Source organism: Volvox carteri, assembly GCF_000143455.1.
Source record: "Volvox carteri f. nagariensis unplaced genomic scaffold VOLCAscaffold_12, whole genome shotgun sequence".
In the NCBI taxonomy this organism is placed as follows: Eukaryota; Viridiplantae; Chlorophyta; class Chlorophyceae; order Chlamydomonadales; family Volvocaceae; genus Volvox; species Volvox carteri.
This window is the reverse complement of record NW_003307555.1, coordinates 1,608,569-1,629,470: the sequence shown is the minus strand read 5'-3', so window position 1 is coordinate 1,629,470 and position 20,902 is coordinate 1,608,569. Positions and strand designations below refer to the sequence as shown.

The window sequence follows — 20,902 nt, the reverse complement described above, 5'->3', positions numbered from 1 at the left end:
CCGAGTCCCTAAGTGGGAAGGCCACCCGAGCAGGCAGGAAATGCTGGGCATGGCAGCCAGCTGTCTAGGGGTTCCTCTGCCGCATGCTTGGGGTTGACCCGGCACCAGGACTTGCGAACTGGCTGGCGCCACTGGTGCCTTCGCTCTTCATACCACACCGGCAGTGCCCCACCACACGCACCAGGGTTACAGCAAGCCACGAGGTCGCAAAGTTTCCGATAGTTGGGCCGCATCAACTGCCGAAATGCCTGCCAGCTATTGGACAAGGAAGAGAACCGTGCGAGGCGGGGAGCACCTTTTGCAGCAGCCTAGCCAACTTATGTGTGCGATACATTTTAACTGCGTATGATGCGCCAGCCGTGACGCTGTTTCGGATGTCGGTTGTTGCAATGCAATCCTCGCAGGCTGAGGCAGGCCAGGCGGCGGCGCGAAGAGGTGAGCGGGGCGGTCCAATCCTTGGGCTCTGGTAGCCCTGCTGCCGCCGGGGGTGCCATAGGGAGAGCAAATGGCCACGGGATGAAAATGAAATCCAAATACCTTAATGGCAACAAGAGGGCGTTGTTGCCAGGGCCAAAGCCGAAGTCCTTTTGTGGTTACCATCGCACAGGTCGTGCCCACCGCCTTGGGGCCTGTGCAGGAGGGCTGGGGCTAGAGCAACTGGGGTTGCGGCCGTGTGGGTTTGGTGCTTCGCATCTCGGCAACGGATACTGTGGCCCTTTCTTCCCTGGTCCTTATTCTGAGCCCGAGCCATGGGCCCTTTTTTCTTGGGGGGACACCGACATCCCACTTGTTCGCTGTGCCGTCCACCGCGCATCTCTCTCTCTCTCTCTCTCTCTCTCTCTCTCTCTCTTACACATACACACACACACATACATGCAGTGCGAGACGGAGGCGCGCTACGCCGAGTACGTAAACAAGCAGCCGTTTGCCAGCATTGACATCCTAGATGATGCCTTCAAGTGAGTTCTGCTGTAATGGGGGGCGTTGTGGCGAGGTCAGGGTGTGCGGGGACTGTAGGCTGGCCAGGGCAAGAGCCGGACGGGAGATAAGGGCGGGAAGGGGGCGGTCTTCCCCCATGCTTTATATCTTCTTACCTTGGTTTAAGGTCAACCGAGCAAAACCGCCTTAGTTCTAGTGAAGGAATTTCAACCAGCTAATTTCGCGCGATAGTTAGATCCACTTGCTCGGCGAAGTGAAAATGCGGCGTTTTCTCAAGAGCAGTTTGCTGCGATGGTCGTCTGTTTGGTGCGTGCAAGATGCTTTGCGTGCAAGATGCTTTGCGTGCAAGATGTTGGCCTCAGTGTTCGTGTAACAGCGCCCCCGCTGACCGCGTGTTTGACACCTTGCACGCGCACACTCCATCAATGCCTACAGGCGCAAGATCTACAAGCGCGTGGGCGGCGACGTCACCCAGCGGCTCGCGACGTATGCGCACGGTGGGTTCCACTGCCGCAGTTGTTGTTTTGGTTTTTTTGGGGGGGGGCACAGCAGCTTGCATGGTTGTAGTATTTATTTCCAAGGGCTGCCTACGGTGAAGAGCCCCTGTCCACAGAGCCACGCGATTATTCCTGAAGGCGGCTGTATCAACATTGGGCCCTTGCTCTTCCCTAGCGAGGCGTGGTGCTACGTTCCTTGCAATTGTTCCACGTAGTTCCCACTCTCCCGCCCTCCTTGCTTCCCCATCTCCTTCCGTACCCAACTCCCGCCCCTACCCATAGGCCACTTTGAGGACTTCCGTGCCAACTTCAAGTACGCGGTGAAATCCGCAATCGTGGACGTGCAGTTCACGCAGTCCGACGCGGCAGCGCACCTGGCGGCCGCCAACATTCAGCCCATCCGCCGCCACAGCCGCATTCTCGTACCGCCACAGGCACGTGTCGCGAGGTCGGGGTCTTAGCGCCCCATGTCGCTGTCCGGGGGCAGTTGGGCCACCTGGATGCGGAGAGTATAGGCGCCGTGGGGACACCGTGGGGTTGACTTTGGTAGGCGGAAGCGGGCGAATGATTATCGCCATGTGCGTGTTGAAAGAGACGGGCCGGTGGTCCGGTCGCCGAGCCTCAGTGAAGAGGCGGCGCGGGGTTACCCTCTGGTGCTGGACGCCAGCAAGTGAGCAAGCCCGCCGAGCGCCACAACAGGGTGGGGAGCAGGGATGTCGATTACGTGTCATCCGGTCATCTGGTAATGTGGTGGGCGGGAACACAGCCCGCTTAGGTTTCAAATGGATGGCGAATAGCAAGGCTTTGTTGATTGGCGTGATGTCGTCTGTTGTCGCCATCATGTGTGGGCCTGATGTGACCTGACCCGTGGGTCTGCAGGGCTGTGTGGACCTGGCAGCGCTGCCCCCCGGTCGTGTCGTGCTGGCCAACCAGCCGGACCACCCCGCAGCGGAGGGCAGCAAGCGGGTGGCTCAGGATGTCGCCAGGTGAGGCCGCCGCGAAGCATCGGCCACTTGGGGGGGACCATCGCGCGTGTGGTCTGCTGCCGTGGGGGGGGTGGCCCTACACGCGGTAGTAAGTAAGGGAAACGCGGCACACATGGTACATGTTACCCTGCACAAGGCGGCCTGGCAGTGCATTTCTTACGGGCATTGTGAGAGTTGATACGCGGTTACCTGACCGGCGCCCCGCTGAACGGATCTTTCCCTAGGCGGTTGGCCGTCTCTGCATCCGCGAGTTGGACTCAAGCTGCGAAAGAATGGGAACGACTCTGAGGCCCGCGCGAGGGGTTGTAGCGTGGACAGCGTTGCTGAAAAAGTGTTGGCTGCATAAGGCACTCCTCATGGCCAGTTTTCCTCTCTCGCTCGTGCATGCCCCGAATGCGTAACGAACTCCCTGACAAGTCTTCAGGCCGTCACACGTAGTCCGGAGTCCTTCGTCAACGGACTTCCCCTGCACGGACCTCGGTCCTCAGTCCGCCCTTCGGTCCTTAGTCCCGCACTTCTCTCTCGCGTGTTATGTTCGTGTGCAGGGAAGCGTTTGAGCTCCTACTGACGGACGTGAAGCGCGGCGCGGTGGTGGGCAACCCGGCGCTGCTGGCGGCGCTGCAGCAGATGTACCGGGACCTGGACATCAGCAGCGTGGCACTCACCGTCACAGACCTAGGGTGAGGTTGAGGTGAAGTGGCGTGATAGGGATTAGCTGCCGCTGGGTTCAGTTGTACATGCGGGTTGGGCAGAGGGCTGAGGGGCTGAGGGATCTCGAGGTTTGAGGTGCGTTTAGGAGGGGTTGATGTGGCATTCTTTCCGAACAGGAGCCATTGCAATTGCGATTGCGGTGGCGGATACCGGGATACTTCTTTACTTGTGAAGCTCCTGACACGCTTGCGCACGTGTCTGCGGATGGCCTGCCTCGGCGGACTGTTCGCCTCGCCTCGCAGTGAGCTGCCGCTCCCTGCACGACTGGGCGACTACGCCCGGATGCAGCGCAACCACTGCGACCTCATGGCTGACATGCTCACGAGCGACTGGACCATAAAGGTAAGGACACGCAGAGGGGGAAAGGGCCTCTTTCCAGACGGAAGAGTCTCCTTCGGCTGGTGCCACCTTGCCGGGGGAGGGGGTGGGCACAGCGACAGAGTGTTGCCTCCCAGGGGGAAGCGGCCGGGTACGGAAATCCCCGGCGTGAGCCTGCGATACGGCCGAGGGCGGGGGCCGATAAGGGGAGGATTGCGAGAACCGGACGATGCGTCCAGAAGGAAGGGTCGCTGGGTGCGGAGAGGGCTATTAAAGAGGGCGCCCAGTCGATGTATGGCAGGACGGGGAGGTCTCGGGGGAAAGCGTGGGGTCATGCAGCACCACCCATGACCACAACGGGGTGATCACCTGGCTTTCTGTAAGTTGGCGCCGCTCCTGCTGCGTCTAGGGTTTCCGTCTCTTATCTTTCCTCCTTTCCTTCTTTCTCCTTACCACCATCCACACACAACCACAAGCTGTGTACAAGCCGTGTACTGTAAGGTACAGTATACCGTGTGCAATCAGTGGATGGGATTCGATTATTGGAAAGCTAATCACTGCGGCATGGCTGCTGCGGTTGCGGTTGCGGTTGTGGTTGCAGGTGATTGCGATTGTGGAACGCATCCTGTCCGGCGACGACCCGGAGATCGTGGCGTTAGCGGCCGCGGAGGCGGCGGCCATGGCCGGGCTCACAGGCACCCTGCCCAAGAACGCCGCTGACACCATCAACCCCTTCGGCCTCAGCCAAGCCGCCGTCATGCGCTTCATCAAAATGGTTTCGCTCATGATGGCCGACCAGCTCCGTACCGCCGTACTTTCGTCCATCAAGGCCTGCTGCAAGTTCTGGCAGCAGTACGACATCCAGCCGGGTGACGAGCACGCCGTGGCGGGTTATCCGTACAACAATGGCCAACCGGTGGCATGGCTTGGCGGTGCAGGCAACGGCGGCGGGAGTAAGGTTGAGTCGGCGAATGCTTGGTTTCGGAGCACGCATCCGGAGCTTTCCAAGTGGGGGGAGGACTTGCACACCGCCTGGCCGCCGCCGCTGCTGCTGGTGGCACTACAGGTTTGGGGGGGGGCCCCCGAGGGCTAGGGTTGAAAAAAAGAAATACCTGCCAGCGCAAGGCCCCTATGGGCTCCGGGTTGAGGACATTGGCCAAGAGTGCGGCATTGGGGGGAGTTATGTAGAATCAGCCGTGCACACATGTTTTTTTCGATGCTACAGTCGTATGACGCGACAGCTAATGCGCTGGCTCAGCGGTGTGGTAGAGCATTACTCCATATATTGAACAAGTGCGCTTCCGTCGCTCGAGGTCTACCGCATGCTAGGCCTTTAACCCGCCAAAGACCTGTTGATTGCTAGGTCTTACCTGCCGCTGCACCCGCTGCACCCGCTGCCGCTGTATGCCGCCTCTTGCCTTTGCTCGTTTGGCGTTGTGCTAGGTGGTGGATGGCGGTATCCGGCTGGTGCCGGACCTCAAGGAGGTGGAGAACACCATCGTGTCCACCTTTGACGACATGATCACGGCCACAGCCAAGTAAGACCCTCTCCAACACATCGCGTCACCCCCTCGCCATTCTCCCTTCGCTAGGTTGAAAGTCGGGAAGCCATCTCGGGAATTTGCGCTGCCTACGTTTTACCTCAAAGCCGTGTGTGCTCGGGAGCAGCCTTCATGATTCGAGGGAAAAGCTGCTCCCGGGCAACCCCGGCTCACCGTGAAGTCCCTGGTGGTGGCTTTCTTATTATGGCCTCTTTCAGACACTCGTTGCTATTCCGCTCTGCTCGTCGCTTCGCTCAACGCGCGCCGCCTCCTTGAATCTCCCTGGAGGCCTCCCAGGTTGCTTCCCCTTCAGTTCGCGATGGCAGGAAAAGGAAAAGAAAGGCTCCTGTGTTCTCGTTTTTTAAAGACGAGAAAAAATGAGCCTTTCTTTTCCTCCTTTCCTCCACTCTTTACATCCTCACGCAAGCCGGCACGCGGCGCCCTCGGCCTCTTTCCAACCCACACGGCCACGCCGCCGCACGGCGCCCCCGTTTTTCCCTTCCTTATCTCACTCCACCCTGCTTGACGTCCCACCCCGTCCTCGCTACCGCGGCCTCATTCCCCAGGGTCGACGACATCTCCGTCAAGGTTGTCAACATGGCCATCGAGCAGTTCCTGCCCTCAGTTGACCCTGCCACCGACCCCGCGGCGGTGACGGGCAGGAACCTGGTGCGAGACATTGTGTCCAAGGTGAGGAGGACCTCGCGGCCGTCCAGCTGCACCCGCGCTGGACGCATGACTGGGAAGGGGGAGGAGGGAAAGACAAGTGGATAAGGAAAGGCAATCGCGCCCCGGACAAGACCATGACACAACCGAGGCACTACCGAACACACTGCGGTAGTATTCTCACATTACATCGCCTAAGGTAGCTCCACTCTGACGATTCGTCGGATGTGGTGCTAACCCTCGTTCCCCTTGCTCCGTCCAACCCGTACACTGCCTTCCTTCTCACAACCCATTCGACCAGAACCTGGTTGCACCCGCCGACCTGGCGGCCTCCTTTGACGAGTTCGCATGGCTGGTGTCGGTTGACGTGGGGCAATACGTGGCGGAGTGGGAGGAGGGCGGCCACAGCCTGGCTGAGACGGAGGCCGAGGTGGCGCGGCTGGCGGCTGTGGGTGCGGCGGTGGCGGCCAAGTGCGAGGGCCAGGTGGTGTTCCGGCTGGTCACGGTGGACTGCACGGGAGCGCAAACGTGGCTGTCGGACAAGGCGGCTGCGCTGCGCGGCACGCTGCTCTGCTGGCAGGTGGGGGGAGTTAGGGGAGGTGGTTACTAGGGTCTGTGCGGATGGGGGAAAGGCTTGGGGAAGGCTTGGGTCGCAGCGAACCGAGGCTAGGCAATCCAGGACTGCGGGCGTGGGGTGCGCGGAGTTTGTAGCTTGGGGGAGTGTTGGCATCCAGCGCCAAGGACAGACATGCGTCATTGTGGTCACTGCCGTTCCGCTTCCACCAGTGGTGGGTGTAACGAGGAAAGGGACATGGTACGCGTCGACACCGCACGGGGCTTGTTTGGCAGGGTTGAAGCGTAGCTGGCTAGAAGTGGCCTCCCTGACACGTCCGGGAGGCTGTTGCCAAAGACGGCGGCATTCAGTGCGTTCGTGCAATTTCGGTGTTCTCAACCGCTCTCTGTCTCTCTCTCTCTCTCTCTCTCTCTCTCTCTGCTGTGCTCCTCTTCGACTTGTTTTTGCGCGATGTCGCAGCTTTCCGTGGCCGCTACGGCCGTGTGCAATTATTTATTCCTTCACCTTCTCAGCGCATCTCTCTTTGCCCCTCCCTTGCGTCCTTTCGTTCCCTCTTCCCCGCCGTCTCCTCCCTCACTTCACGTCGTGGCGCGCTGCAGTCGGACCGTTGGCACGCGGCCAACGTTGCAGCAGTGGAGCAGTTCGAGACTATCGTGGCGCGGCTGCATCAGGTAGGCGGGGAAAATAGGGAAAGGATGGAAACTGCTTGTGGAGTGGCTATCTGACAGGCTTGGACTGTCGGATTGGTTTTCCGGATTTGGCTTCATGGACTGGGATGGCACGCGATGGTGAGAGGATGGAAAGGCGGCGTGAGAGCTGTCAGGCTGCTGGGCCGTCTCGCATCCATAACGCGCTTTGGTGCCCTTTCCTTGTCCCATTTCCCGTGAAGAGAGGAGGGCAAGTTGAAAGCAAAGCACGTAAAAGCAGAGCCATTACATGTAAATTTTTGTCCTTCTAATGAACAGCTCCTCCTCCCCCTTCCCTTAATTGCTCTTTCCCTTCACTTTCCGCCAGGCCCCCGATTCCACCGAGGCCCTTGACGAGCTGGACAAGTTTGTGGAACGCGTGGATGGCCGCATGCCGGAATTTGAAGCGTTGGTGGCGGAGAGCCGCGCGGTGGCGGATATGCTGCACGCGGCGCAGCATGAGCTGGCCAACGAGGCGGCCGACACGCATTGGAGGCTGCTGCGCTGGCCGCTGGACCTGGCGGGCGAGCTGAGCGAGGTGCGCAGCCAGCTGGCTCGATGGCGCGGACGCTACTTGTCGCAGCTCAAGGCCGACAGTGCGGCACTGGTGGCAGACCTGGCTGAGCTGCAGGCGGAAGTGGAGCGGTTCGTGACGCTGGGCGACCTGAAGCAGGTCGACGACCGCATGGCCACCGTGCTGGACATCGACAGCCGGCTCAAATCATATCAGGATCTCGCGGATCTGTACGGCAATCGGGAGGAGATTTTTGGGCTGCCGCGCTCGGAGTACCCGGTGCTGGAGGAAATTCGCAAGGTCAGCGTCCGTGCATCTGTTTGTGCATTTGTGCATTTTGTTGTGTGCGTTTGTGTGTGTGTGTGTGTGTGTCCTTTTTCCGTGGGCGGTGATCTGGGATAAGCCAGGACAACGAAAACGCAAACCTAAAAATATAGCTTACACAGAGTCAACTTCCGCTGGACGTTTTTCCTGAACTCAAATCAACCCCTGCTCACTCCTTTCCCCTTTTATTGGACCCAACCCATTCTTCTCAGTTCTCAATTCCCTACTCGCTGCCCGCTACGCCATCAGGTGTTCACTCCCTCCGCCGACTTATGGCGCATCGCCTCCGAGTTCATGCGTTCGCTGCCCGAGTGGCTGGACGGCCCCTTCACGGAAATCGACGCGGAGACAGTGGCGGCCGATGTGGACCGATGGTGGGTGGCTAGGCTTGGGGACGCGGCTGACGCGGCTCCTATGGGACTTGTAAAATATATTGCAGACACACCCAAGCCGCGGAGTCCCCTAAAAATACATCCTAAGAACACATCCTAGAAATTCAAATTGGCTCTCCAGCTCCAAGCCATGGGTCCCGTCTCAAACGGCAGAGCACATAAGCGGCTTTGCATGCCGCATATTCGACATAAGAGTTTATACGTTTGTATATGCGGTGGACATTTCCTCTCTCTCTCTCGCTCAGTCATCCTGCTGTTCGTGCTGTTCATCACCTCTCCCGCACATTCGGCATGCACGTTATCACATCCTCCCTTCTGTGTGGGTGTATGTATGTCTGTATGTCCACAGGTGGAGAGCTACCGCTAAGCTGGCTAAGCAACTGGACAAGGAACCCGGGGAGGTGGTGGCGGCGGTGCGGGCCAAGCTGGAGGACTTCCAGGTGGGCAGCAGCCGGGTGTGTCTTGATAAAATTAACACAACCGCGTGAACAAGATCAGGGATTCTGTGCTCCCTGAGGCGGCCCACAGTGCTCTCATTTTCCAACCGGGGACTCGTGTGTGTGTGTGTGTGTGTGTGTGTGTATTTATAAATGACAAAGTGTCTTTAAAGTGAAGGGGTGGGAGTGGGTATGTGTAGAAGGGTATATAGAAGGGTATATAGAAGGGTATATGCTTGTGTTTTGGGGGTCTGGGGAGAAGCGCCTACTAGGCTTTATTTACTTGCGGGGTGAGAGCTTACTGCCCCAAGCCCTATCACGGATAATGTCACTGATTTGTTTGGTATGTAATATGTATGAATAATAATAATAATAATAAAGGACGCAGCTCCAGTTGTAGCTAGATGCACACCAACCCCACCCCGACCGCACCGCAGCAGGAATTCATGTCCTTTCGGTTCACGTATCGGAATTCCTGGCCGACCCTCACCTGGCAATCGATTTACATGCCCAAACCACCAACCCCAAACCAACACCCTAAGACCCCAAGCTTCTTTCCCCTTCCCCCCATCGTCCCCTTCCCCCTCTGTCCGCAGGTCCATCTGCCGCTCATCACCGCCCTTCGCAACCCCGGCCTCCGCGACCGGCACTGGGAGCGCATCTCCACAGCCGCGGGCTTCCCCGTGCGTGCGGATGCGGGCTTCAGCCTCAGCCGGGCGCTGCAGCTGGGGCTGCCCAAGCACCTGGTGGCCATAGCGGAAGTGGCCGAGTACGCGAGCAAGGAGGTACGTGTGTATGATGTGTGGGACAGGGGGGCCTTCAGGACATATCTTCACCCGTGGCCGCTACCCTGCGAAACCCTGCCTTCCACAGTATTTCGGGGCACCCTTATCCAGTCACCCCAGCCGACTTCTCCGAATTCAATGGATCGGTCAGGTTTAGCACCCACCACCGGGACATCCAACGGAATCTGCCGGTTCAACGGCGGCTTAACTGAACCACACCAGCCGTGCGTCCCCTTACCAGGACATGGAGATGCTACCATCCAGTTCAGATACCGGCATGTGCCCTCCTAGCCCCTTTCAATGACTCCGGTAGCACTAAGGGAGTTCATCCGGCGTAAGCCTCAAGAGCTTTGGGGCCGCACGCCTCCATAACATCGCCACAAAATGGGACGTAAACTGCAGCGCATTTCACACAGGCCAGGGTTAGTGTCGGGCTTAGGGCCCTGCCCTGCCCCGCGCCGGTCCGTCCATGTTCCATTATCTTTTTCTCCCTGTCCCCCTGCCTTGCGCCCAATGGCCCACACGCACCTCCCGCCCTCCCTCCCACCCTCCCACCCACGCTCCCACCCACCCACCTCCCGCCCTCCCTCCCACCCACCCTCCCTCCCACCCTCCCACCCACGCTTCCTCCCGCCCTCCCTCCCATTTGGCCAACAGTACTCCTTGGAGAGGGCTCTGGACAAGATGCAGGCAGACTGGGCGGGTGTGGTGTTCGACACCATGCCCTGGCGCTCCACCGGCACCACCATCCTGCGTGCGCTGGACGATGTGCAGATGCTGCTGGACGACCAGATCGTCAAGACGCAGTCCATGCGCGCATCGCCGTATATCGGGCCGTTTGAGGATCGCGTGCGGCTGTGGGAGGCTAAGCTGTCACTCACCCAGGTATGTGGTGCGTTTGAGTGAGACTCGAAAAAATGAGTCAGATGTGTGTTCGTGTGTATGTATGTATGTGTGCGTGCGTGTTTGCGTGTTTCCCTGCAGGCGTCCTTGCGTTAAAAGGAGACTGTGCTGAAAAGCAAACTATTAGTACGCGGGATAATTTTATTAAGGTTTTGCGCCACTCACCACCTTTCGTACGGAACTGACAGTATCGTGTGTGTGTGTGTGCGCGGCACCTTGTATTCGGATCCCACGCTGAGCGCCGCTCTCACTACCTCGACTCTGGTCTTGCTGCTTAACGCCTTTCCTCCCCGCTGCTTTGCCTGCAGGAAACTCTCGACCAGTGGCTGCGATGCCAGCAGGGCTGGCTGTACCTGGAACCAATTTTTGGATCGGAAGACATCATGCAGCAGATGCCCAACGAAGGTCGCAAGTTCAAGGTGCGTCGGATCATGCGCGCGTACATGTCATTATGCCGTGAAAAAGCAGGGGTAGCATGTCATAACAATTTGCATGAACAGGCCCGGTGGCTATTTTGTGGGCTGGCCGGAGTACACAGGGGGTCAGAAAGACGGTGGCAGCCGGAAAGCCGCCAGGCAACGGTCGCCTGGATACGTGGACAGGGCTTCGGTCTCAGACTTCGCGTTGCAAAATTGGGCGGGTGTGAGCAAGAGAGAGGGGGGGGAGCTCTTCGCGGTCGCTTATGCCAGTCTCTGTTTAAGTCATAACCCCCGCCGCCATTGACTTTGCCTTTCGCCCTGCCCTGGCCCGCTCCACCGCGCCCCTCTCCTTCATTCCTAGGCTGTGGACCACACCTGGCGACGGACCATGGAGAAGCTGTCCAAGAACGCCGAGGTGCTCACCACTTGTGCAGATGACGAGCAACTCAAGGTGAGAGCTCAGCTAAGGCTCGTCTTCTTCGCCCTGATCTCCTCACCCAGCGGGGCTGTGACTTCCTACCTGAGGGAGTCTCTATCTGAGCGTAATGGTTCATGTTTCCCCTCCCTTCCACCTGATGTTCGCCTCGTGGCGTTCGGTCAACGTCGGGGTTCGCTTATCATTCGCCCATTTGACTTTCCCTTCCCAATTTTTCCCCCTTGCCTGAGTCGGTGGTTTTTCTTACGTCTAAATCGGCTGACCCAAAACCACCATAGCTTGACCATTATAGCCACCCCGTGACTTATCCACCCATGCCACTTATCCATTATCACGGTCACCGTTTACGTTCCTCTTCCCCCCGTCAAGGCCCTCTCCGAGGCCAACAAGCTGTTGGAGCAGGTGACCAAGGGCCTCAACGATTACCTGGAGACCAAGCGTCTCGCCTTCCCGCGCTTCTACTTCCTGTCCAACGACGAACTGCTGGAGGTCCGTATTCGCTGGGACTTGGTCTGCATTGGCGGGGGATGTGGGGATAGCAGGAAAGGAGGAGATTGGTTTTCTTGGGGGAATTGGTACCTGTAAACTACCTGGATTGCCGTTGTTGTCGTCGTTGTTTCTCGTTGTTGGATTGCACCACGTTACCGCTGTTCCCGCTGCTGCCGCTGTTGCGCTGCAGATCCTGTCCGAGACCAAGGACCCCACCCGGGTGCAGCCCTTCCTGCGAAAGATCTTCGAGGGCATCAACGGGCTGGAGTTCCAGGTAAGCGCGTGCGCGCACGAGGTTCCAATCCCGCGTCTATTCGCACCGGGTCGCGTCGTGTTGGCGCGCGTTGAGCAACCAGTAGCAGCAGCTGCTGCTGGTGGGGGCATACCTGCGCGCATGGCATACGGCACATGATGGGTGCTGGTCTCTAGGTCCGTCTCCAGTTCCCTACTTCCGACAACCCACATCCCCGTCTTAACTAACCGCCTTCCGTCCCATCCCGCCTTCCCACCTTGCCTCGCTCTCGCGCAGCCCGATGGTCAGGTAGCCGCCATGTTCAGCGAGGAGGGCGAGAAGGTGACCTTCAAGGACAAGTTCAACCCGCAGGACTCGCAGGGCAATGTGGAGCGCTGGTTGATCGAGTGCGAGCTTGCCATGCGCACAACGCTCAAGGTGGGATCTGAGCGTGCGCGTCCCCCTTCTTTTTATGTTCTGATGAACCGGGCAGCGAGGAGGAGGCGCTGACAATGGCTTGCCGTGTTGTGTGTAGGGGAAGAGCCCCGATGACCCCCCGACCCCAGTCAAGAGTCAGCAGCCACCCTACTTGGGCCCTTGCAGAACCCCCCTCCACCCTTGTCCCGTCCCTCCCTCGCCTTTCTAGAGGGGCCCCTCGACACCGCCATAACCATTACCATAACCATAGTAACCATAATTCCCCATCCCTGCCCCGTGCTGCTCTCCCCCTTACTCGTTCCCCTCGTGCACATTCTTTCTCTCCCGTCGCCGTCCAGGACACCATCCGCCGGTCTCACGGCGACTACGCCAAGAGCATGCGTATCAACTGGGTTACCTCCTGGCCGGGTCAGGTCGTCATCTGTGTGGACTGCATGTACTGGACCAAGGAAGTGGGGGACGCCATCAGCAAGGGCACGCTCATGGACTACGCACAGCAGTGTACCGACGAGCTGATGAAGGTGGGGGCGAATTGGCCTGTTGTGGAGAAAGGGAAGCTGGCAGGGTGGCGTCGCAGGCCTGTAGGGCGGGGTTACTGCACAACGGTGTGTGAGGTCTGAAGGTCTAACTTGATACTTGCCGTGTGGCACGGTGCACCTTGGTATGGTGTGTGTGTCTCTCACACCTTGAGTAGTTGCGTTACTCTCCAAACGTGTAACATGGGGGCCCACACGAGCCGTGCCCAAGGGCCAGGGCCGAAAGCTGTTCGAAATGATACATAGCTAACATAAAGAAAGTGCGTTGTTATGTTATGGTGTGAAGCCGTAAGGTGTAGTACGGTGCGGAGTGCACGTTTGGCTGCCCGTCTGGGGTGGTCTGCCTTTCTCTCCTTTACACCCCTCCATTCGCCTCTCCTCTCCGTGCGCAACCCCTTTCACGGCTCCCCTCTTAACAGCCCCCTCCCTCCCTCACCCCCTCATTCCCTTCCTACCAGGTGGTGAACATGGTGCGCGGCAAGCTGACCAAGCTGGACCGCAAGACGCTGTCGGCGCTCATCGTCATTGACGTCCATGCGCGCGACGTGGTGGTGGAGCTGGCCAACGCGGGCGTCACCGCGGAGAGCGACTTTGCATGGAACAGTCAGCTGCGCTACGGCTGGGAGGGCGGAGATGTAACTGTACGGATGATCAACGCGCAGATTAAGTACGGCTATGAGTACCTGGGCAACGGATCCCGTCTGGTTATCACGCCGCTGACGGACAGGTGCGGTATAGCGGCTTCGCTTGGGTGGGCTGCGCATCGCGTGGATATGCGGAACGTGGACCAAGCAGCGCACAGGGGTATGAGCCTTAAGGGGTTATGAGCCACGCCAAAATGCGCACTCTGGACGGTTGGGATTTCACTTCCAAGATCAAGAGCCGCATGCTGCTCGCAGCTGCTGTCGCTTGTTGGACGGACAGTGAACGCGCGTCCATATTTCTTCTCCGGCTGCAGGTGCTACCGGACGCTGATGGGTGCGCTTCACCTCAACCTGGGAGGCGCGCCGGAGGGGTGAGGCGGAGGAGGCCCAGCAGGGCCAGGATGGGTGCGAAAGCGTTGGTGTTTAGGGGCAGAGGTCCATGGTGGGCGGCCGGGGCTTGTTGGGATTTACAATGCCATGTTGGGGCGCGATGAGCTATCCAGCCAGGCTGTGAAGGATCTGTGGGCGGGTAGGTGAGCGCCCCCTGGGGTGTGGGATGATGTGCACGCGCGCATTGCCTTTTGGGGACGTGCACGTACTCAACGACGTGAGACAACCACCTGCTGCCTTCCTTGCGGCCTGACCCTTGGGGCAGAGTCAGTGTCCCAGCATGCCTTACCTCACCCCTCGTTCTTCCCCCTCACCCTCACACTCACCCCTGCCCACAGTCCTGCCGGCACGGGCAAGACCGAGACCACCAAGGACTTGGCCAAGGCCATCGCCATGCAGTGCGTGGTGTTCAATTGCTCTGATGGTCTGGACTACCAGGTGGATGTTGTGTATGCGATTGCTGTCTGTGCGGTAGTGGGGGTGGGGGTGGCAGGTGGTGGTGATGAAGCTTGCACAAGTGGGTTCAAGACGGAGGAAGGACGTTTGAAGGAAATCCTCAGCCGGTAGACAGGTCGCAGGGAGGGCGGAATGGGGGTGTTCGTAGCTCTACCTCAAGGCTTTTTGGCTCGCTGTGGTTTCGGCCTCGGTGATGACCTTGGCGCTTAGACCTTGCAGAGAACCCGTTTCGAAAGCAGCCTCATTTGCCCGTTATCCAATCATATACCCCGGGCCTCTTTTCCAGGCCATGGGCAAGTTCTTCAAGGGCCTGGCCAGCAGTGGCGCCTGGGCCTGCTTTGATGAGTTCAACCGCATCGACCTGGAGGTGCTGTCCGTCATTGCGCAGCAGGTGCGGTGGAAGGCCAGGAAGAGATGGGGGGTGGGGTCCCTGTGGGGTCGGCCTGTGAGCCGTCCGCCGGGGTGTAGAGGGGAGGTGCAAGTGGGAGGTGTGGGAGTGGGGGTTGATGTGGGGTTGAAACGAACCAGCTTTAGGTGGCGTGGCCGTGTTTCTTTCCCGCTTGGCTCCCTCCCACGCCCTTCCTACCGTGCCATTTCGCTATGCCTCTGTGTGTGTTCCGCATCACCTGCAGATCCTGACGATGCAACGGGCCAAGGCCAGCGGCGTCAGCTCGTTCGAGTTCGAGGGCACCAAGCTCAGCCTGCGGCCGACGTTCTCGGTCTTCATTACCATGAACCCCGGATATGCGGGCCGCTCTGAGCTGCCGGACAACCTCAAGGCTCTGTTCCGTAGCGTGGCGATGATGGTTCCCGATTATGCGCTCATCTCTGAGATCATGTTGTACAGCAGTGGGTACCTCAAGGTGAGCCCATGTTACCACCTTACCGCCCTACCCCTGACCGCCCGGTCCGCAAAGTCCGGTCCAATCCAATCCTGCCGGTGACCAGGCCTCCACCCGGGGGCACGTGCCGCATCCACCTACACACCCACACCCACATCCTATTGCTTGTTAGCTGGCTCCCCCTTCCTTGCTTGCTCCCCTTCCTTTCTCTTCCCCTCGCCTTCGCCATCACCGACTGTCCGTCCATCCGTCGGTCCGTCCGTTTTTCCTATTATGTCTGCAGGCCCGCGACTTGGCGCGCAAGTTGGTGGCCACTTACAGGCTGTGTTCCGAGCAGCTGTCCAGCCAGTCGCACTACGACTACGGCATGCGTGCAGTGATGTCCGTGCTGAGAGCTGCTGCGGCCAACAAACAGCGATCACCGGATACGCTTGAGGTGCGCCCATGCACTCGCCCTTACCGACAGGCCAACCCTGGCTTTGCGAATTTGCTGCATTCCCGCCCCGTCTTTTGGGTGGCCCTATTTAAGGGCTGGGATTGTGCAACGCTGTCCCCTGCATCATCCTCTTGCCAGCCAGGAGCCCTCTTGCACGCGTGCTTTGCCATTAGCACACTTGGGCTGGCCGCAGCCAATGCCTCATTCCGTTGCCTGATTGACTTGGTTGCACTACGCGCCCGGCGCCCTTTCCTTTCCCTTTCCTTTCTTTGCCAGATCGGCGTTGTATTTCCCGAACCCCTCTCCACTTCGCATGTTGCTACCGCCTCCTCCGCCACCTCACTCCACCTTCGCCACGGTCATTTCACCGTCGTCTCTCCCCACCCACCCCACACACCCACCCGCTTTGGTTTCGGCTTTGTTGCTTTCAGGACGTTCTGATGCTTCGCTCCATCAAGGATGTGAACGAGCCCAAGTTCCTGGCTCCCGACTTGCCGCTGTTTGCGGGCATCCTGTCTGACCTGTTTCCTGGGGTAGATCTGCCCGCCACCGACTATTCGGCTCTGGACGAGCGCCTCAAGACCAATTGCGGCAAGCTGAATCTGCAGGTACGCGGGGTTTTCGGGGGTGGGAGGGCTGCCGCTGCATGCCGGTCGCGAGTTGTGGCTTCAGGATGCTGGGATAATGATAACCGTGTCTGTAACCTTGTTGCCCTGCGCGCCTCTTCCTACCTGGACTGCCTGCCCCTGTACGTATGACCCCCACTTGTGGCCCGATCTCCTGGGATGGGTGGATGGGACCAGGGTCGGGTTGGAAGGGTCCGCCGGGGTCGTGCGCCTCCGCCACACACTTCGCCTGGGCCTCCTCCTTACCGCAGCCTCCCGATTTCTGGCTTACTGGCTTCCGCCTGATCCCTTGCCATATCCCGGCTGTACACAGCCTACCTCCGTGTTTCTGGATAAGGCCCATCAGCTCTACGAGATGATCCTTGTACGGCACGGTCTGATGCTCGTGGGCTACAGCTACGGTGCCAAGACGTCCATCTACCGGGCTCTGGCGGGCTCGTTGGGAGATCTGGAGGCGGCAGGGCTCATGGAGGAGCACCGGTGAGCGGCGAGGGAAGAAGGCCCAGCCACTGTGCACATAGGGCTGTAAGGAAGGGGGCGTAGAGGACGTGGAGGAGGGCCGTGGCATAAGGAAAGGGTCTTGCTCAACCCCGCGGTGCCGTGCAAAGCGTTTTGCGTTGCAATGTGAATGGCGGTTTGAAGGATGGAGGTTTTTTAATCCCGTTGACCGGGTCCCTTTTGACCTCCCCCCCATTCCCCCCTCCCCCGCCTCCTCCTTCCCGATTACAGCGTCCAGCTGCGCATCATGAACCCCAAGTCCATCACCATGGGCCAGCTGTACGGCCAATTCGATCCCGTCAGGTGCGCGGCCTTTCCATAAGTCCTTCCTCCTTTGGGGTCACCTCGCCTCGCCTCACCTCACCTCGGTTATTTGGGAGCTCCAGATTGTCAAACCTAGTCTGCAGTGTCCCGGCTCTCCGTACGTGGGTGCCGTCCGTCATTTGTCCTGACTACTCGCCGCCCGGACGTTTCTGGAATCCCCAACGCACACTCCTGACTGCGGACTGCGGACTTCACTCCCGTCCCACACCCCCTGTTGCTCCCCCTCCTCTGCCGCAGCCACGAATGGAAGGACGGTGTCCTGGCAAAGCTGTTCAGGGAGGCCGCCAACGAGACCACGTGAGTTACCCCCAGGACGGCGACCCGTGTTTGCTGCCGACTTGTTGCGACTGGCTAGATTGTGCTGGTGTAGATTGCGATTGGCAAGGCTGCGTCCTTCCTCTCTTCCCCGGCCTTCAGGCGCTGCAAGCCTGGGTAGTGCATGCGACGATACCGGTCTCCTTGGTAGTAGTAACTATCCCCTCTCTTTCCCGGTTGGTTGGTTGGCTGGTTGGTTTCAATGTTCTTCTTGGTTGCGGCTTCCGCCGTCGTTGTATTTGCTATCTGTCTTTCCTTTCGCGGCTCGGGTCTTGATCTCCGACCCATATATCCCATTTCCCTCCCCAACCTCACCCAGTCCGGACCGCAAGTGGGTCCTGTTCGACGGCCCGGTGGACGCGGTGTGGATTGAGAACATGAACACGGTGTTGGACGACAACAAGAAGCTCTGTCTCAACAGCGGAGAGATCATCCAGATGAGCGCCTCTATGGTAAGATGCTGCTGCTGCTGCTCATGTTAATGATGGGTAAATTATAATCACTGTCATTTTCAAAGTAATAATGTGATGATGATGATAATGATGTCTGAATGCCCTTATGTGGGCGGGGGCACTGGGGTTTGCGGGTTTCGTAAACGAAGATTGCCGGGCTGTTCCTCCCCTCTCCTTCAGAACATGATCTTCGAGGTTCAGGACCTCGCGGTGGCCTCCCCGGCCACCGTATCCCGCTGCGGCATGGTGTATGTGGAGCCACAGCAGCTGGGCTGGAGGTGAGGGAAGGGTGGGGCGGGGCGGGGAACGGGCATCTGGGAAGTGCGGCTAGCAGGATACATGGACTGCTTGGTCATGTGAATGAAGGCAGGTAGGCATGTTGACGAGCAGGTGGACGGACAGACAGACAAGCAAGCGTATAACACGGAGAGAGGCAACACCGGCGCTGGGTGGATCGCACTTGGGGACGGCACCCTCTCAGTGGGGCATTCCTGCCATGGTGGGGCATCCATTCCTTGCCCTGCCCACCATGGTAGGAATTGAGCTACCTACTTGAGCTACCTGTTTCCGGCGCCACACCGCTAAACTTGTGTGTGTATCTGTCTTGCAGTCTGAGCGCGCATGTGTCCTCCCTCCCTCCCTCCCCACCTCAATCCCCTCTTTGCGGCAGTTAGCGCTCGTGACGTCGGCAGCTGCTTATTCGGTGCTCGGGACTTCTACATATGATTCCCTACCCCCCTACCCTACCTCCCTACCCCGGCCCCCCGCTTTCCACCCTCCCCAGGCCGCTTCGTGACAGCTGGGTGGCCACACTGCCCGCCTGTCTAAGCGATGACGCCAAGGCACACATCATGACGCTGTCCGAGTGGCTGGTGGACCCCTGCGTGGTGAGAACAACCTCCTCCTTCTCCTCCTCCTTCTCCTCCTCCTTCTCCTCCTGCGTGCAGGGATGAATGAACGGGTGACTTACTGACTTAATGAATGAATGATTGGGTGGCGCTACAGCGGGGTAACCGACCGGACGGATCGGCGATACCTGGCAGTTGGGCTGTACCGCTCTGCTCCTGAATGTTTGTTCGGTTCACGATGTGGATGTGGATGTGGAAACATTCTTGCCGTCGTCTGCGTCGTGACGGTATCCCCCTCCCCTCCCTGCGCCGCCCGGACCCCCTCACGTGCACACACGTATGTACACGCGCCTCCCGCAGGCCTTTGTCCGCAAGAACTGCCGTGAGCTGGTGCCCACCGCGGATATCAGCCTGCCCAACAGTCTGATGCACATCATGACCTCCATGATGGACGAGCTGAAGGACCCCAAGCAGGTAGGGGTGTCTGCGTGTGGCGTGTGTGGTGTGTGTGTGTGGTGTGTGTGTGTGTGTATTTGGGGTGTGTGCGGGGTGTGCCCTATAAGCCTTCGTATGTGCATTCATGTATGATTCATTCATGCATGCATGTACCCTGAGCAGTAAGGAAATCATATACGTATATACAGTGTGATGTCCATTTTTGTGTGTAGGCATGTGTGTTTGTCGCTTCCGTTGTGAATGCCTGTCTGTGTGCATGTGTTGTGTGCGTTGGTGGCTTGGTGATACGACCCCTAGCATCACACCAGCGTATGCGGGTCGGCGCAATGGAGCCGGCGGGTGAAACGTTGCTGCAACATTGTGTCGTGTGTGTTGTTGTTTGTTGGCACGGTGCTGTGGCCTACATGATGAACCCCAACCACCACCTCCATAACGACCAGTCCTATTGGTACTCTCGTCATGCCGCCCCCTTCCCCGAGCCTTCCCCGCATTCCACACCGTTCTTTCCCCCTTGAGCCCCCCCCCCGCCCCCGCCCCCGCCCTCTCCTCCCCTCCTTCCCTCCTCCTTCTCCTCCCGGTTCCCTCCGGGCCCCTGTCGCTCCCGGCCCTGTCCTCCAAGGTGGCCCAGATGGGCTCACGCGAGGTGCTCAAACAGCTGGACGGCATCTTTGTGTTCGCACTGGTGTGGTCGGTGGGCGCCACCACGGACACGGATGGGCGAGCCCAGTTCAACGACTTTGTGCGCAAGCTGCTGGAGGGGTCGGTGAGTGCGCGGTCGCTTTCACAGAGAGAGAGAGAGGGAGGGAGGCTTTCGTTCACGGAGTTGTGGTGTGTGTGTGTGTGTGTGTGTGACGGGGGGAAGGGGAAACGAGAGAAGGTCAGGAGGGAGATCACCACTGGGACATACATACATTTACGTATGTATATACACGCATACATATACACATGTACACACACATATATATGCACATATGTACACACACATATGTATAAAAGTATGTATATATATACTTGTAAAAAATGTTTAAATCCATTTCTAATAGCCTTAATCCCGAAATCCAGTTCTACAGCACACAAAGCACACTGGCTGACGGGTGATACGAATGGACCTGATTCACAATTCCATTGGAGTATGGTATTCGGAACAGACCTGGAACCAGATGATGTGCCGCGTTATGTGCCGTACCGCCCATCGTCCGTCCGTCCGTCCGTCTGTCTGCAGGTGGATCGTAAGATGACCCGCACTGACTTTGACCTGGGCCCCGGGCTGGAGATTATCGACCCCGGCTTCAAGATTGTCGTACCTCCACCCAAGGTACCAGCGCAGGAATGAAACCCTGCCTGCCTGCGATGCTAAGCCGTCGCCCTGTTACCTGCGTCGCACCCTTCCCACCACCCCACCCCGGCCCCCCATCTTATTCGCTCCCCACCACTCCTCACCCTCCGACCCCACGCGCATGCAGGACGGTCTGGTGTACGACTACGTGTGGGACAAGTCCCGCGGCGCATGGCGGCACTGGATGGAGCCGCCGTCGATCAGCGCCGCTGCCGCCGCCGCCGCCGCAGCTGAAGGCGGCGCCGCCGCTGTTACCCCCCTGGACGGCCCCATTCCCGAGTCGGCGTCCTTCAATGAGATCATCGTGCCCACTGTGGACACCGTGCGGTACACGTGGCTGATGACTCTGCTGGCCACCCACGGGCGGCACGTGCTGTTCGCCGGGCCTACGGGTACCGGTAAGACGGTGTACGTCAAGGCGGCGATCGAGGCCCTGGATAAAGCGGCGTACACCAA

At 59.0% G+C, this 20,902-nt stretch overlaps 1 protein-coding gene across 1 annotated transcript in view; it reads left to right on the top strand.

Annotated features, from left to right (window-relative positions):
• Window positions 1–7,357: 7,357 nt before the first annotated feature.
• Window positions 7,358–20,902, top strand: part of Dhc6 (dynein heavy chain 6) — a gene marked incomplete at both ends in the record, with an annotated part of 31,599 nt that continues 18,054 nt past the window's right edge. The window contains 27 exons of the mRNA XM_002949039.1: window positions 7,358–7,732; window positions 8,006–8,130; window positions 8,498–8,588; window positions 9,182–9,370; window positions 10,028–10,255; window positions 10,582–10,692; window positions 11,054–11,143; window positions 11,498–11,617; window positions 11,808–11,891; window positions 12,147–12,287; window positions 12,626–12,808; window positions 13,282–13,550; window positions 13,782–13,838; window positions 14,196–14,295; window positions 14,600–14,704; window positions 14,946–15,176; window positions 15,439–15,591; window positions 16,023–16,199; window positions 16,531–16,697; window positions 16,947–17,018; window positions 17,277–17,336; window positions 17,674–17,806; window positions 17,987–18,084; window positions 18,591–18,693; window positions 19,015–19,128; window positions 19,730–19,954; window positions 20,574–20,893. Coding sequence (XP_002949085.1) covers window positions 7,358–7,732; window positions 8,006–8,130; window positions 8,498–8,588; window positions 9,182–9,370; window positions 10,028–10,255; window positions 10,582–10,692; window positions 11,054–11,143; window positions 11,498–11,617; window positions 11,808–11,891; window positions 12,147–12,287; window positions 12,626–12,808; window positions 13,282–13,550; window positions 13,782–13,838; window positions 14,196–14,295; window positions 14,600–14,704; window positions 14,946–15,176; window positions 15,439–15,591; window positions 16,023–16,199; window positions 16,531–16,697; window positions 16,947–17,018; window positions 17,277–17,336; window positions 17,674–17,806; window positions 17,987–18,084; window positions 18,591–18,693; window positions 19,015–19,128; window positions 19,730–19,954; window positions 20,574–20,893 — 4,121 coding nt within the window. The remainder of the gene's footprint in view (window positions 7,733–8,005; window positions 8,131–8,497; window positions 8,589–9,181; window positions 9,371–10,027; window positions 10,256–10,581; window positions 10,693–11,053; window positions 11,144–11,497; window positions 11,618–11,807; window positions 11,892–12,146; window positions 12,288–12,625; window positions 12,809–13,281; window positions 13,551–13,781; window positions 13,839–14,195; window positions 14,296–14,599; window positions 14,705–14,945; window positions 15,177–15,438; window positions 15,592–16,022; window positions 16,200–16,530; window positions 16,698–16,946; window positions 17,019–17,276; window positions 17,337–17,673; window positions 17,807–17,986; window positions 18,085–18,590; window positions 18,694–19,014; window positions 19,129–19,729; window positions 19,955–20,573; window positions 20,894–20,902) is intronic.